This window comes from Colius striatus, chromosome Z (assembly GCF_028858725.1).
Source record: "Colius striatus isolate bColStr4 chromosome Z, bColStr4.1.hap1, whole genome shotgun sequence".
NCBI lineage: Eukaryota > Metazoa > Chordata > Aves > Coliiformes > Coliidae > Colius > Colius striatus.
The window spans coordinates 19,318,889-19,335,457 of NC_084790.1; the positions used below are offsets into that span (position 1 = coordinate 19,318,889).

The 16,569-nt window shown below is 40.7% G+C and overlaps 1 protein-coding gene across 2 annotated transcripts in view; it reads left to right on the forward strand.

The window, feature by feature from the left end:
- The window catches only part of TEK (TEK receptor tyrosine kinase), a 42,960-nt gene extending 29,373 nt beyond the window's left edge, over nucleotides 1-13,587 (forward strand). For both annotated transcript variants that reach the window (XM_062017666.1, XM_062017667.1), the window contains 11 exons: nucleotides 743-1,042; nucleotides 1,543-1,700; nucleotides 2,788-2,998; nucleotides 3,945-4,055; nucleotides 5,118-5,308; nucleotides 5,688-5,801; nucleotides 6,598-6,668; nucleotides 7,258-7,298; nucleotides 8,157-8,253; nucleotides 8,718-8,817; nucleotides 8,918-13,587. In XM_062017666.1, coding sequence (XP_061873650.1) covers nucleotides 743-1,042; nucleotides 1,543-1,700; nucleotides 2,788-2,998; nucleotides 3,945-4,055; nucleotides 5,118-5,308; nucleotides 5,688-5,801; nucleotides 6,598-6,668; nucleotides 7,258-7,298; nucleotides 8,157-8,253; nucleotides 8,718-8,817; nucleotides 8,918-8,992 — 1,469 coding nt within the window. In that variant the 3' untranslated portion in view covers nucleotides 8,993-13,587. The remainder of the gene's footprint in view (nucleotides 1-742; nucleotides 1,043-1,542; nucleotides 1,701-2,787; nucleotides 2,999-3,944; nucleotides 4,056-5,117; nucleotides 5,309-5,687; nucleotides 5,802-6,597; nucleotides 6,669-7,257; nucleotides 7,299-8,156; nucleotides 8,254-8,717; nucleotides 8,818-8,917) is intronic.
- Nucleotides 13,588-16,569: the final 2,982 nt, after the last annotated feature.

The window sequence follows — 16,569 nt, forward strand, 5'->3', positions numbered from 1 at the left end:
TCCATCTGAGCAAAGTACCATCTGAACAGATGTCTGTGTGAATGGCTGATGGGTGCCACTAGCCATACCACACACTGGAAAGGGGAGTTTCTTCCTCCTTACGGCTCATGTGAGGAGGACCACATTGACACTCTACAGGTAGGTATTGGCAGAAGTATCAATAACTGTCATGGGACATTCTAGTTTCTCGAGCTCTGATGCTCAATGTGAGGGTACTGTTTTCTAGGAGAAGGTACTTAGCTTAGTAGCTACAGGTATATCCACAATTCTAGCACTCAATCCTGCTGGTGGTTTTCTGAAGAAATTTGTGGAAATGTTGGTATTGATATCCCTTCTTTCTAACAACCTGCATCCTGACAGGAAATTGCTCCCTGGAGCTGTGAAAGAATAGCATTTGGGAATCACACGAGAATGATGATATAGTATAAAAGGAAAATTAAGCCTTTCTGCATTAATGTGAAAGCAATCATATTGTCCTTGTGTATAGCCCAGAGTATTCATATCTTCATCCAAGGACAAGAGTATACTGAATGCTACTCCAACCTCTACTGGGGATATGGAGTACTGCAATACGGGTGACAGCACACTGAGTTCATAAAAGTATTGCATTCAGTCACTGTAGCTCATCAACAAAAGTCTGCTTCTCTTTAGCACAGCATAAGCATCAAGGAAAAGTGTTTGACTTTCTACAGGAAAGAGGTGATGCATACCCTAACACTTTGTGTGTTTGTGTTTTTCTCAGGAATCCCTCCTGCACCGTACAATATCAGGTTTTCTAACACCACAGACACATCTTCAGTCATCTCTTGGTCAACTCCTGAGGGTCATTCTATCTCCTCCATCATCATCAGCTACAAAATTTATGGCAAGGCTGAGTACAACCACATAGACATTATCATAAAGAACACCAGCATCACTCAATACCATCTCAAGGGCCTTGAACCAAACACGGTGTACCAGGTTCAGATTAACGCTCAGAATAACATTGGCTTGAGCAATCCAAACACATCGTTTGAACTGAAGACGCTCCCAGAAACTAAAGGTTGGTTGTTCCAGCATGCTGGACTTGCATAAACTGGCACCGGTGATATAAGCCTCAGCTTATTAGCTAAGGCAAAGTCATAACATTATTCTTTTTTAATATTAGTTTTCTTTTGCTCTTAATTTTTCACACACAACACAGCATCCCCAAAATCTGATCCTCAGTTCACTGATTGGCACCGATGAAGTGAAAGTATGCAACATTTATGTGTACTCACTAGAAAGTGCTCAACAGCTTATACTTTAATTAGGAGCTCAATCATAACAGGACTATTAGATCAACAAAAATGACCTCAGCTCTGCTCTGCCTGAATTCAGTGAGACCTGCAGGTGTTCATACACCTGAAAATCAGAGCATCCAATATCCATGACATTTTTAAAAAATAAGTCTATATGACTTTATACAGTTTACAAGACAGAAGTACTTAGCTGTACATTATTCATGGCTTTTTCAGAATGTTCTGGAAACAATAATGGACTCTTTATGTGCTCCCTCAACAGCTCCATATGAATCAAAAGGAGGAAAAATGCTGCTTATTGCTATCCTTGGCTCTGCAGGGATGACCTGTGTAACGATTCTCCTGGCCTTCCTCATCATGCTGCAGTTAAAGCGAGCCAACTTCCAGCGCCGAATGGCTCAGGCTTTCCAAAATGTGGTGGTGAGTTTCCAGCTTTTCTGACAGTGTGTTTATTCATTTTGGACCGATCTTTTCATTGGCTTTCTCAAATACTGTCTTCTCTCCATGTATACTACTAGTACAGTTGTTATAATGCTTCTCTGCTATTGACCTTGAAGATAAAACATATCTCAGACTGTGAGATAGAAAACTTGACTTGAAAACAATTGTGACTGATTTTGAAGACTGTAGTATTTTCTAACATTGCTTTTGAGCATCAGAGACTGCCTCGTTGTGGCCTTTCAACCTGGGGACAGCACAGCAGGGATCAGTCAAAGGAAGTTTCATAGTTCACCTGTGAGGAAATTGCTGAAGGTTGTTAACATCACGTAGAGACAACTCTATATAGAAACATGTAAATATATGTATCCTGCTGTATCTTCCTTATTACTGTGCTTTCTGGTGCTATTCTCTCACTTCAGACGGGGATCTGAGAAGTAGAATGAAGCTGGGCCAAAGAATGGATCTGCAAGGATATTTTTCATAAACAGAGGACCTAGGAGCTCAGTACCCAGACCTGAGTCACTCCCCAGAGCAGAATTGCTCCAGCTTCTTGTCCTGAAACTTTTCCCACAGAAGTGTTTCATGGGAACATGTAACTCAAGTAGACATGTCTCTTCAAGTATGGAGGAAGATGATTCCCTTTCCCTTTTTCTTCCTTGCTGTTTCTCTTCTCAGTCTTCCTGTTGAGCTTGAAAAGCATAGGACATAGTCAAGACTAATATAAGAGAAATTTCAAACCTGAGACTTAAAACTTGTTTTGAGATAAATTTTACCACATGTTTCTCCTATCTCCTTCAACATGAGTATAAAATTGTTCAGGAGGCCCGGGACTACAAGCATAAGAACCTGGTTAATTTTGTGGATCTGGGCAGATGTGCTTGATGCAGTTAATATTTAAAGTAGGTGCAGTTTCTACTGTACTGGATCTTGCATCATCAAGAGATGGATCAGGCCCTGCATTGTGTCTGTACATGAAGGTGCACATGTGCATGCAGGGAGTGTAATCAGAGCATTGCTCAGTAAAGTAGAAATCACGGTTAATGTAATTTCCTTAACTCTGTTACAGAGGGAAGAGCCAGCTGTACAGTTTAACTCAGGTACTCTCACCCTGAGCAGGAAAGCCAAAAACAGCCCAGATCCCACTATTTATCCAGTTCTTGAGTGGAATGACATAAAATTTCAAGATGTGATTGGGGAAGGTAACTTTGGGCAAGTTCTGAAAGCACGCATTAAGAAAGATGGCTTACGCATGGATGCTGCAATTAAAAGGATGAAAGGTAGTAAAGATTTGGGACTCTGAGACTAAAGACTTTTCTTGGTTGGTTGTTCTATGTGTTTCTCTGTCATAAGCAATGCGTAGTAGCCTTCCCCTTAAGGTAAAATAAATATCTGAAGTTGCTAGTGAAATAGTATCAGCTATCACTAGGCCAAGATTTGTACCCTGGCAAAGACAATATTTCTGCACAGTCAAGTTGGTTTATATTTCTCTTGAATAGTTAATACCATTAACTCTACATATTTTGAAATTCATAGATCAGTACAAATTTCATGTATGAGTTAATCTGGAAAGTGAGAGCCGTTAAAAGATGCATTTAATAGAGAGAGGAGCACAGAGCTAGCCTTGGGCCACGTCATTTTCTCACCTAGCTTTACTTTAGCCATTCAGAGACAATTGTATCTACGCTTCTCTATATATACATTCTGAAGATCTCTCATTTTCTTAAGCTCAATGGGCATGACTCCACATTCCAGAAAGAATTACAGTACATACAGTACTGCAAGAATGCCCATATTTTCTTGTAATTCACTAGATAATTGTCTTGGCAAATTGGGACACACTCTTAAGTGTGATGAGAACTTCAAAGACAACTAAGGTTTGCATGCAGGCAGAAAAAAATAACAGCATACATGGACAGAGTTTAAGCAGATAGTTTTCATGTGCTCCACTACATTTTATGTTCTCAAATAATAAAAGAAATGGCATGGTATATAAACCTGCTTTCTTTTTCTGCAGATGGCTGAGGCATTAGGTTTCCTCTTTTTTTCCCTTTGATTGAAAAATCTTACCTTTTTCCAGTAAATATCAATGGATCTTAGAGCCTTTCTTTCTATTGGGACTGAAGCAGTAGTGCCCTGGGGACCCAGAGTCCTCCTGATTAACAACAATATGGTCACAAATTCAGTTCAAAATAAAAAATAAATGCATGCTTATTTGATTTTCAGAGTATGCCTCAAAAGATGACCACAGAGACTTTGCTGGAGAACTTGAAGTTTTATGTAAACTTGGTCATCATCCCAACATCATAAATCTTTTAGGAGCATGTGAACATCGAGGTAAGATACTCTTGAATATATATCCTTTTAAAATTAATTTAAAAAAACCCCACAGTACAGTCCATGCAGTTCAGAGAAACACTAGCTCATAAGGAGATATTTCTGCAACATTTATTAAAAAGACAAATAAACTTGAGTTTAGGCCTACATGTCCACATCAGTATCTCTGTAATCTCCTCTGCACCTAGGACTTACACATTACTGTTACAGAATCATGGGATGGTAGAAGTTGGAAAGGACTTGTAAAGATCATCCAGTCCAACCCCCCTGCTAAAGCAGGTCCACCTAGATCAGATCACACAGAAACACATCCAGGAGGGTTTTGAAAACCTCCAGAGAAAGAGATTCCTCACCCTCTCTGGGCAGCCTGTGCCAGAGCACCATCACCCTCACAGTAAAGAAGTTTTTCCTTAAGTGGAAATTTTTGTGTTCAAGCTTTTGTCCATTACCCCTAGTCCACTGGACACTCCCAAAAAAAAAAAAAAAAAGGGCTGCCTCTTCCCCTTGACATACACCTTTCAAATACTTGTAAATATTAATGAGGTCCCCTCTCAGTCTCATCTTCTCCAAGCTGAACAGACCCAGCTCCTGAAGCCTCTCCTCATAAGGAAGATGCTCCAGTCCCCTGATCATCTTGGTGGTCCTGTGCTGGACTCTCTCCACAAGTTCCCTGTCCCTCTTGAGCTGAGGAGCCCAGAACTGGACACAGGACTCCAGATGAGGCCTCACCAGGGCAGAGGAGAGGGGGAGCAGAACTTCCCTTGACCTGCTGGCCACACTCTCTTTGATGCATCACAGGATGCCATTGGCCTTCTTGGCCACGAGAGCACATTGCTGCCTCATGGTTAGTTTATTATCAACCAGGACTCCCAGGTCTCTCTCTGCAGAGCTGCTCTCCAGCAAGTCAATCCCCAGCCTGTACTGGTGCACGGGGTTGTTCTTGCCCAGGTGCAGGACTCTGCACTTGTCCTTGTTGAACCTCATGAGGTTCCTCTCTGCACAACTTTCTATTACTGAACACCTTTTATGTTGTAATATGCTCATTATCTGATGTTTCATTAGGATATCTTTATCTTGCTATTGAATACGCTCCCCATGGAAATTTACTGGACTTCCTTCGTAAAAGCAGAGTGCTAGAGACAGACCCAGCCTTTGCTATTGCCAACAGCACTGCATCTACACTTTCCTCTCAGCAACTTCTGCACTTTGCAGCAGATGTTGCCAGAGGGATGGACTACTTGAGCCAGAAACAGGTCAGTCTTCAACTCTCTACCTAGTGAAGGCACAGCAATTCATTTTTCAGGGACTATGCATTTTAATGACATAAAAATACAGTCTTTTTAGCTTCTATAGTACACACTGATGAGTTTTATTTTGTGTTCACTTAGACTCATCAAATATTATGCCAACAGGAATTAAGGAAAAGGTAATAAAACTTATAAATGACATAGCCTCTAACTGCTTTCATCTTTAGATAAAGTTAAAAGCGTTCTTGGTAGTGACACAGCAAGTCACTTGTTTGAGGTTTCATTCTTAGCTGAACGTTTGCAATTTTCAATATACCACTAAAATAATAACATGTAAGGCTCCTAGGTATTGTGGGAAATTCCTTTCTTTTCTTTCTAATTTTAGTTTATTCATCGCGATCTGGCAGCAAGAAATATATTGGTTGGAGAAAATTATGTTGCAAAAATAGCTGACTTTGGTTTATCAAGAGGTCAGGAAGTTTATGTTAAGAAGACCATGGTAAGGATCAAAACAAACACATACAGTCTCTTTTCCTCATGTTTTTTCTTTTTTCCTTTCTGTTTTCATAGAATCAAAAATGCAAACTTGTGGGTACTACAAACCGATTTTTTAAATGTTATATATTAACTTTTTTGTAAACAATCAATACACATACATTACTGGTAAATCAATTCTATACCATGTTTATAATATACTATGCAATTGGAAATTATCTAGGAATATGGATGGCAATAAAATAACCAATTTTGTAGCCAGTTACAAGATTTAGCAAAAAATACACTCCGAAAAAACCCCATTTAATACATATTTAACATACAAAGAGGATGTGCGGGTGGATCTGTAGAGCTGCAAAAATAATACTCTTGTGCCATAATTTGTCCAGCTGAGGCAAGCTGGTTTAATTCTGTTGTATGAGGCCAAAGTTAGCAAGATGACAACCAAAGGCACATCAGGATCTGTGAGCTGAGAAAACAGCTGTCTAGAGCTGATGCTTTGGAAGAGCTGAAAGAGGAAAATGTGTAATAAGCATCATGTAGTCACAGACCACAAATAGCACCAAGTGGTCAAGAATACAGGACTGGTTAAAGACACAAGACATCACTCAGGAATTTTTGTTTCCTCTCACTGCTGGTTGGATAAATTTCCTATTAGCTTTACTATTTACTTCCATGTTAAACCTTACTTATATACAGTCAGTTTTCATTAAGATACCACAATGAACAATTGGAAGGGTATAAATTCAGTTTTGTTATTCCAACCACAAACAAATAGACATTCATGAAATAATCTGCAGGGACGGCTTCCAGTGCGATGGATGGCAATTGAATCTTTGAATTACAGTGTTTACACCACAAACAGTGATGTGTAAGTATGTTTGTTTTTTCTTTCTTTCTTTTTTTTTTAAATAAAGAAACTTGTCAGTGTCAAGGAAAGTCTGACAGCCAGGGTGAGACATACACTCAGAAAACTCAAGCCATGTCAGAACAAGTGAGCAAGGGAAACAAAAAATAAAACCCACAACAAGGAAGTTACTTTTATTTTATCATCAGTACCTGAACACCTTCTGAGTTCACAAGCTAATTGGATTTGGGCCAACTAAATTTCTCATTTAAAATCAAAAACCTGATGAATACTTAGGAGACCCAAACGAACTCGGTATTTTAGTCAGGAAGTTGGAAGCAGTATTAGGCAAAGCAATTCTGTAATAGCACTATTTGTGGAGAGCTTTTGGTCTAGGTAAGAACTCTGGTGGATGGACTCACAGTGATTTAATCTTGCTAAGATCTTACTCCTGCTTTCTGATCCTACAAACCCTACCACTATACAAAACTTAAAAAATTTAAAAGAATGAGTCACACCTCTATGTGATCTCCTCATAGTAGCAAAACTACCAATTTAAAATATGAAGTCTTGTTGCAGTCTTGTTGCATTCCATAATATTCGTCTCTTGCAGATGGTCATATGGTGTCTTACTATGGGAAATTGTTAGTCTGGGTAAGTACCTGAATTTTGTACTGCACAGATAAATGAACCACAGTCAAGCCAACTCCATTCTCTCTGGTAAAAATGTGTTGTTTTGCAACATACTTCAATTTCTGGATCATTTTTACTAAATTTTACTCAGCTTCAGCACGTTTGAAAATGCAGGTGTCACATTTCTCAACTGAGGTACCATTCTTAATGAGAAAAAAAATAATGACCACGTTTTCAAGTAGTATAAAATCTAGACTGTATCTAAACATAAAATCTGGTGTACCACACTATGTATAGCTCTAACACAACATGTTTTCAGTTTGATGTGTGGCTTTTCTTCAGCCTTCTTGGGTTTTAAATCAGGACTTAACATTTTAATGACTTGAGGAGTAAACATCTTTTACTCCAAGTGTTCTGACAAAACTTTTTAAACATTAATATTCACCTAAAACTTAGAGTTAATTTCTACACACACCTCTGTTCATCACATATGTGACTGAGCCTCAAACCTTTCACAATGACAGTATTACATGAGCTCTATGGTTTGCCTTGGAGCATGGCCCATGGTCTGCTGGCCGAGAAATCCACACTGAGGTGCACATTTCACACCAGACTAATAATGAACTCTTGCTTCCTTGTTTGTTCTCAGTTTCCCTGAGTAAATGGTTCTGCACTAGATATGAGTGGGAACTAACACACTGCAGTGGGGAAAAATCAATTGCAACATTGACAGCGAAAAAGGAGCTGCAAAATATTCCCTAATGTTGGACCAGTGTACCTGTTACTAAGTCAGGCATTCTTTTTCACTTCTGCTGTGAAACTAAACTTTCTTTTATTAAACTCCCTTTCGATCATCACAATAGTTAAACTCTGCTTTAGGTGGAACACCATATTGTGGAATGACTTGTGCAGAACTCTATGAAAAACTGCCTCAAGGGTACAGACTGGAAAAGCCTCTCAACTGTGATGATGAAGTGTAAGTAACTGCCTCAGGAAAAAAAAAAATTATAAACAGAACAACACAACATCTGGTATAGGAAACATATGATATCTACAAGAACCTAATAAAACAAACTTTTGTCTTTTCAGGAAAATATGAAATTCAGATTAAAGAAAAAAAAAGTAAAAGGGTGTACAGTGGAAATAATTAGTTAAGTCCTTCTGTACCCAGCACGTACTGCAATTTGCCAGGTGCTCCTGCCAGATAGCCTGTTCTTTACACAACAGGGCTGAGCTTCAGCTCAAAGAGAACTTTCTGATTATTCTAGAGAAAAAGCAAAATATTTTTAGATAGCAATCAGCTATGCAAAATGCAACTCCAGATATGTATAAATCCATTTTCCTTTGAAAAATAGAATGTGCACAATCTTTCAGTAAACATGAATTTGTAGCTTTAACCTACATATCTCAACTATCAAATGTTGGTGTTTTATTCTAAAGGTATGACCTAATGAGACAGTGCTGGAGAGAGAAACCATACGAAAGACCATCATTTGCTCAGATACTAGTGTCACTGAGCAGGATGTTAGAAGAACGGAAGGTAAGAATGAATCCCTAAAAAAGAATTAGGCTATGGATAATAGCTTAGGATTCTTGAGGTAACAGCACTTTGCATCACAATCTGTTTATTTCCTTCCCAGACTTATGTGAATACCACCCTATACGAGAAGTTTACTTATGCAGGCATTGATTGCTCTGCTGAAGAAGCTGCTTAAGACAGGAGAAATCTTCATTCACTGATGATGCATTGAAGAAAACCAAAACTCGATCTAACGGAGCTCAAAATGTGATGTGCTGTGTAGAACTGTGTATAGCTCTAACTGTATATAATACAGCAATACTGTTTTACTATGGATATGTATGTTTATATCACACAGTAACCTCTGCCTTCACAGGCTGTAGAAGTGTACATACTGTTCAGAGAAGGAATAGACTGAAGTAATGAAATTTGATGTTTCACATGTAGGATTTTCTTTTTTCTTAGTCATGTAGATATAGTGTATACATACACACTGTAAGGCATCAGATATTGCTATCTTAGATGTTTTTTATATTTTCCAAGAGCTACTGATGTAATGGGTATCTTGTAGCAGCATTTCATAAACATTTCATTGTGATTCAAACAAAATTGCTGTGCTTAATGTGACAAAAGGGGGCTGCAAGCAGATGTCAATCCAGTTTGCTCACCAAGGATAACTAGTTATTAACACTATTTGAATGGTAAGGTGAGTTAGTAGGAATAATCTTCTCAAAAATTCTGTAGACACCTGTAAGACATAAAGCATGTCACTGCTTTGTCATCATCACCTGTACGTCAGTGTTTGCCCATATGCAAAATAGGCATATATTTTTGTGTTTAATGTCATTGGAGGCAGCCATATAGAAATTACCAAGAAGCGTAAAAATTAAGAACAAAGTACATATTGTAAAACACATTTTTACAATTAGCATGGAATTCGTGAAGCTTATTAAATTTGCATTTCATTTAATAATTTCACTGCATACTTATAAAGTACTACCTATTCTATACAAGCAGGGTTTACTTACTTCTCCTTATTTTATCCCTCATGCAGTCTTTAGCCTGGTATGGCCTCTTAAAACACTGTACTGAAAGGCTTCAAAACAATGATATTTGGTCTGCCAGAAAGATCCTCTAGTCCCTAGGTTAGACAAACAGAAGCAGGATTGGCCTGAGCCTCTGGTTTAAAGTCAACCATGTGGGATCCTGTTAACTTACCCTATCCAAACTTCAAGATCAGTTAACCTTATGCTTTGCACGTATGTACTCCTCATTCCCCACCGCATGACTCACCACCTCATAACTGACCATCAGACTGGAGTGACTTTACAGCTGAGTGGATGAAGTCACCCCTGCAAGACTTGGAGGAAGATGCCAGTGAGAGAAATAGAGGTTTTCACCTTCTGGTACTTAGTGTGTGCATTGGTATTTGGTTGGTTTCAAGGCAGAGATACCACAGCAGAGTATTAAGTAACATTACTGACATGCACCCAATTGACTTAAATAGTAGAAGCACCAAGAGCCTCAATAAAATCATAGAATCATAGTCATAGAATCATAGAATGGAATCATAGAATGGTAGGGGTTGGAAGGGACTTTAAGAAATCATCTAGTCCAACCCCCCTGCAGAAGCAGGTTCACCTCAATCAGGTCGCTCACGAACATGTCCAGGCAGGTCTTGAAGACCTCCAAGGAAGGAGACTCCACAATCCATCTGGGCAGCCTGTGCCAGGGCTCCCTCACCTCACAGTGAAATAGTTTTTTCTTATATTTAAATGGAACTTTTTGTGTTCCAGCTTCATCCCATTACCCCTTGTCCTGTTGCTAGCTACAACAGAAAAAAGGGATGCCCCAACCCCCTGACACCCACCATTTAGATATTTGTAAATATTAATGAGATCTTCCCCCCCCATCAGTCTCTTCCAGACTAAACAGTCCCAGTTCCTGCAACCTTTCCTCATAAGGAAGATGCTTCGGTCCCCAGATCATCTTGGTGGTCTTGTGCTGGACTCTCTCCACAAGTTCTCCGTCCCTCTTGAGCTGGGGAGTACAGAACTGGACACAGGACTCCACATGAGGCCTTGTATTGTAACTTGATTGCAACATTTTTAATTTGGCCTGTGAAAAGGAATTACACTTGGAGCTGTCTTCAGTGAGATAGTCAGTCACTCTGGCTTTTCATTTTGTAAGATTTATTTTACTGCTTTTGACAGCTATTTATAAATCCCAGTTTTGCTATAGTTCACATAGATCTAAAGCCCTCTCAGTTTCTCCTAAGTGCGATTTGTTCTAATGAGCAGTAACAATTAGATCTTTTGCTTTCAGTACTGTACAGTTTTTAAATGGTGACTAATGCTCAGTCAAAATAGGGTTCCAAACCAGTCATAAAGTTACTTTTATCTCTCAATGTGAAACTCCCTGTTTGTGCTCTTCCATTACTTCCAGAGATGTCTTCATTAACATCCATAAATTTGGCTCTCGGATCTGGAAAATATGAGATACAGTAATACTATTATCCAGGCAATAACTTACATTTAAGCACTAACTCACAATTAAGCAGTGTTTTTATTTCACTTTTTGTGATCTTGTATACAAACTCACAACACACACCGTTTAGGATAGTTTCCTTACAATTTGATTTATAGAAGTTCTTTTGCTTGTTAGCCCTTTGTTAGAAAATGAAACACAGTTGGTGTTATATTTCTAAATATTCAGAAACAGAGACAAGTTGATTTAGTTGGACGCAGATGTAAAAAGTATATATTGCTGTTTCAGTCATGAATCATTATGAATAAAACCCATGCAATCTCAGAGGCCAAATTTCGCACATGAATGCACATTTCTCCTTCAGGCCAGTAGAAACTTAACTTCATCCATATATTTGTGAATACGTTTCATATTATCCCTCAGCTGCAAAGTAGTAGACATCCCAATGAATGTCATCAACAAAATTACAGCCATGTCTCTGCCAACTAACAAAAAAGAAACCCAAGCTTTCTTAGGCATTGCGGGTTTTTCGAGGATGCACATTCCAAACTACAGTATGATTATTAAGTCTTCTCTATCAAGTCACTCAGAAGAGAAATGAAGCCCTCAACAGCAACAAGGCTTTCAACAAAAGAAACTAACTAAGCTAAATTAAACTAAAGCATTCTTCAAGGTTTTGGTATAGATATGTGTTTTCAAATTCAAAATACTAACTTGCATTACTTTTTCTGTAGCTTGCTAATGTGGCCTGATGTAGGTTTCATTGACTTGGGATTTCTCTTTGCTTTTCTGCTACTAAGTTCTTGTCCCAAACACAAGGCTTGCTTGTCTAACCATTTTCACTTTTTCTATAATTCTCAGATGAACATGTGACAAAGCCTCTTGATTTCAAATTTCTTTTCTATTTAATTTTTGTCCACCAAATTTCATTTCATTTCACTAGTTTTTATAATCTCCTTACTAGGACTTTGTTCCACATTAGTGCTTTTTTCTTCTTCATAGAATCATAGAATGAAATCACAGAATCACAGAATCACAGAATCATAGAATCACAGAATCACAGAATGGTAGGGGTTGGAAGGGACCTTTAGAGATCATCTAGTCTAACCTCCCTGCTGAAGCAGGGTCACCTAGATCAAGTCGCTCACAAACATTTCCAGGCGGGTCTTGAAGACCTCCAAGGAAGGAGACTCCACAACCTCTCTGGGCAGCCTGTTCTACTGCTCCCTCACCCTCACAGTGAAATAGTTTTTTCTTATATTTAAATGGAATTTTTTGTGTTCCAGCTTCATCTCATTATCCCTTTTCCTGATGCTACCTACAATAGAAATAAAGGGATGTCCCAACCTCCTGATACCCGCCATTTAGATATTTGTAAATATTAATAAGATTCATCCTCCATCTTCTACAGACGAAACAGCCCCAGTTCCTGCAGCCTTTCCTTGTATGAAAGATGTTCCAGTCCCCTGATCATCTTAGTGGTCCTGTGCTGGACTCTCTCCAGCATTTCCCTGTCCCTCTTGAGCTGAGGAGCCCAGAACTGGACACAGGACCCCAGATGAGGCCTCACCAGGGCAGAGGAGAGGGGGAGCAGAATCTCCCTTGACCTGCTGGCCACACTCTCTTTGATGCATCACAGGATGCCATTGGCCTTCTTGGCCACGAGAGCACATTGCTGCCTCATGGTTAGTTTATTATCAACCAGGACTCCCAGGTCTGTCTCTGCAGAGCTGCTCTCCAGCAGGTCAATTCCCAGAGTGTCCTGGTGCATGGAGTTGTTCCTGCACAGGTGCAGGACTCTGCACTTGTCCTTGTTGAACCTCATGAAGTTCCTCTCTGCCCAACTCTCAAGCCGGTCGAGATCCTGCTGAATGGCAGCACAGCCTTCTAGGGAATCAGCCAGTCCTCCCAGTTTGGTGGCATCAGCCAACTTGCTGAGGGTACCCTCAGTCCCCTCATCCAGGTCGTTGATGAAGATGTTCAACAAAACTGGCCCCAGAACTGATCCCTGTGGAACTCCACTGGCCACAGGCCTCCAACTTGATTCTGTGTCATTGATCACCACCCTTTGGGCTCTGTCATTCAGCCAGCTCTCGATCATCATCATCATCATCACTACCATCTTCTTCCTTCTCCTCCTCTAAGTAATATCCAAGTAGTGTGTGATTTGGAGTAATCCAGGAGTTGTAAATAGTTGATATCTTCTTAGTCAAACAAATGTGGGTTTTTTTGATAAAAACACCGACCTCTACTTGCTGCTGACTTGTCAGACTACAAAATATGTTTGCTGCAACAAGTGACTAAATCCAGTTTAATAAATTATAAAGTATTACTATTCATTTTTAAAACACTGCTATTATTTAATTAAAATCCCAATAGTTGTAAAATCCTGTATTTCTAGATGTGGCCCGTTTCCCACAGCTGTGTATGTACGCTGACCTTCAGGAGCTGCCTCCCATACCAGGCTCCTGACCCGCTCTCAGCTGCAGCCCTCAGTCAGGGCCAAAAAATTGGATATGTTAAGAAAACAGCACTCCAGTCTGGAGTGTAAGACAGTGGTTGCAATCCTTGCGAAACCAACAGTCCTATCTTTTCACCTCGTGATACTTCTGTTTTTTTCCCCATGTCCTTTGTGAGGCAGTGAATCCCAGCCAGAGCCGTGCGGGCCGGCAGGGCAGAGTGTGTCAGTGTCAGCAGTATTGTGGGCTTCCCAGTGACTGACCTGAGAAAAGGGGCAAAACAGAAGACTCGAGCCTTACACGCAGGCCTTTACATAGGTAAGGGACGTAGCTCCCTCTGGTGACTCGCAAGGAAAGTCAAGTTTTTAAGAGTGGAATGAAAAAGTGCGTGCTGAGAGGACACTGTTGCAGAACACAAATGTGAAGTCGAAGGCTGAGAACAACATAATTATGTTAGCAGAAGAGAAGTATGTCGTCTGTAAAGCCCGATCTAATCAATGCTGACAAAAGATTACTTGCTATTTCTCCAGCAGGCTTGTCTAAGCAAGAATTGCAAAGCCAGTTGCATACCGCGAGGACGAGAAGCACATGAGTGTGCGGCACTGGCACGGGCAGCTCCTGCCGGCAGCTTTGGCCCTGCCCAACGGTGACCCATGACTCTGCAGCCCCGGCCTTCCCAAAAGCCTTCCCCGGCAAGCATCACGGTCAGATCTGAGTGTCTGAACCCTCCTTTTTCGTGTAAAATTTGGCGGTTTTTGAATATCTGAGATGTGTATCTCTGGGGAAAATGGCAGGTCCAACCTCTGTCTTGAGCACAAAATCATAGCTTAGCAGGGGTTGGAAGGGACCTTTAGAGATCATCTAGTACAACCCCCCTGCAGAAGCAAGTCCACTTCGATCAAGTCACACAAGAATGTGTCCAGGCAGGGTTTGAAAACCTCCAAAGAAGGAGATTCCCACACCCTCACAGTAAAATAGCTTTTTCTTATGTTGAAATTGCACTCTTTGTGTTCCAGCTTCATCCCATTACCCCTTGTCCTGTTGCTAGATACAATAGAAAAAAGAGATGTCCCAGTCTCCTGACACCTACCATTTAGATATTTGTAAATGTTAATGAGATTTTTCCCCCCTGTCAATCTCATCTTCTCCAGATGAAACAGTCCCAGTTCCTGCAGTCTTTTCTTGTATGAAAGATGTTCCAGTCCCCTGATCATCTTAGTGGTCCTGTGCTGGACTCTCTCCAGCATTTCCCTGTCCCTCTTGAGCTGAGGAGCCCAGAACTGGACACGGGACCCCAGATGAGGCCTCACCAGGGCAGAGGAGAGGGGGAGCAGAATCTCCCTTGACCTGCTGGCCACACTCTTCTTGATGCATCACAGGATGCCATTGGCCTTCTTGGCCACGAGAGCACATTGCTGCCTCATGGTTAGTTTATTATCAACCAGGACTCCTGGGTCTCTCTCTGCAGAGCTGCTCTCCAGCAGGTCAATCCCCAGAGTGTCCTGGTGCATGGGGTTGTTCCTGCACAGGTGAAGGCTCTGCACTTGTCCTTGTTGAACCTCATGAATTTCCTCTCTGCCCAACTCTCAAGCTGGTCTTGATCCCGCTGAATGTCAGCACAGCCTTCTAGGGAATTAGCCAGTCCTCCCAGTTTGGTGGCATCAGCCAACTTGCTGAGGGTACCCCCAGTCTCCTCATCCAGGTCGATGATGAAGATGTTGAACAAGACTGGCCCCAGAACTGATTACTGTGGTATTCTACTGGCCACTCGATTCTGTATGATTTTATGATTCTACGAGTTGTTTCACCTCCTTTCCAGCAATGGAGGTGAGGCTGACCAGCCTGTAGCTTCCTGGGTCATCCTTCCTGCCCATTTTTAAGACTGGAGTGACACTGGCCTTTCTCCAGCACTAGCTTCAAATTATTCTTCCTCTTTACATTGCAAAAGTTGCTTTTTTGACACTTTGATGACAAGGGAGCCCAGAGGCCCAGCTGTTTGCACAACATTTTCTGCAGGAGGAGGCAGAAACTTTGCCAGGAGCTCTGTGTGTGTATTTTCACAGTCCCAAGTACCCATTGGAGCAGCTGCTCCTGATCTTGACCTAGATGAGACTTCAACAGGAGGATACCGGTCTCCAGATGTGGGGCTGAAGGTAGTACAGAAGATTGGGTCCTCACTGCAGACAGGGTGGCGGCAATAGTGCCCTTGCTCACAGCATGGTGCATTGTTGAAGGATCTCTGTTGCCAAGTAAAGAAGAACTTTACAGGCTGTCCTGCAATTGATCTACAACAATCTAATTGTGGTTTTACTTACTTTCCTCTAGCATAGATCACAGATCCTCTTCCATTTTTATTTTTCAGGAAATAATTGTACTACCTGACATCTTAATGACTAAGCATTGCTATGGGATCAAAGTTAATGAGATCCTTCTTGTTCGTTTCCTGACATGAACTTTGAAAATGCATTACTTTCCACACATAAATATGTATTTATCCCTCTCCTCTCTTCCTCTCTTTGTCCTCGTCAAGTGCTCCAGAATGGGACTGGTCAAATGTTCACCAGAGCTGATAGTACCTTCTGCCTGTGGAAGATGTTCTTGTGCCAAATGATGACATTTTCTATGGTATCCGTACTTGATTTTTCCCCCCAAAAAAAAAACAGAGAAGGAACTAACAAAAAACCCATGAATACACAGAAAAATCCCCAAACAAAAGACAAAACACCCAAACAAGCAATCAAAACCCAGAACAGAAGATAATGTGAGGAACCTCATACTAATCTAGGAACTAATTTCTTCTCGGAAAACCCTTAGGTCTATTTCATTA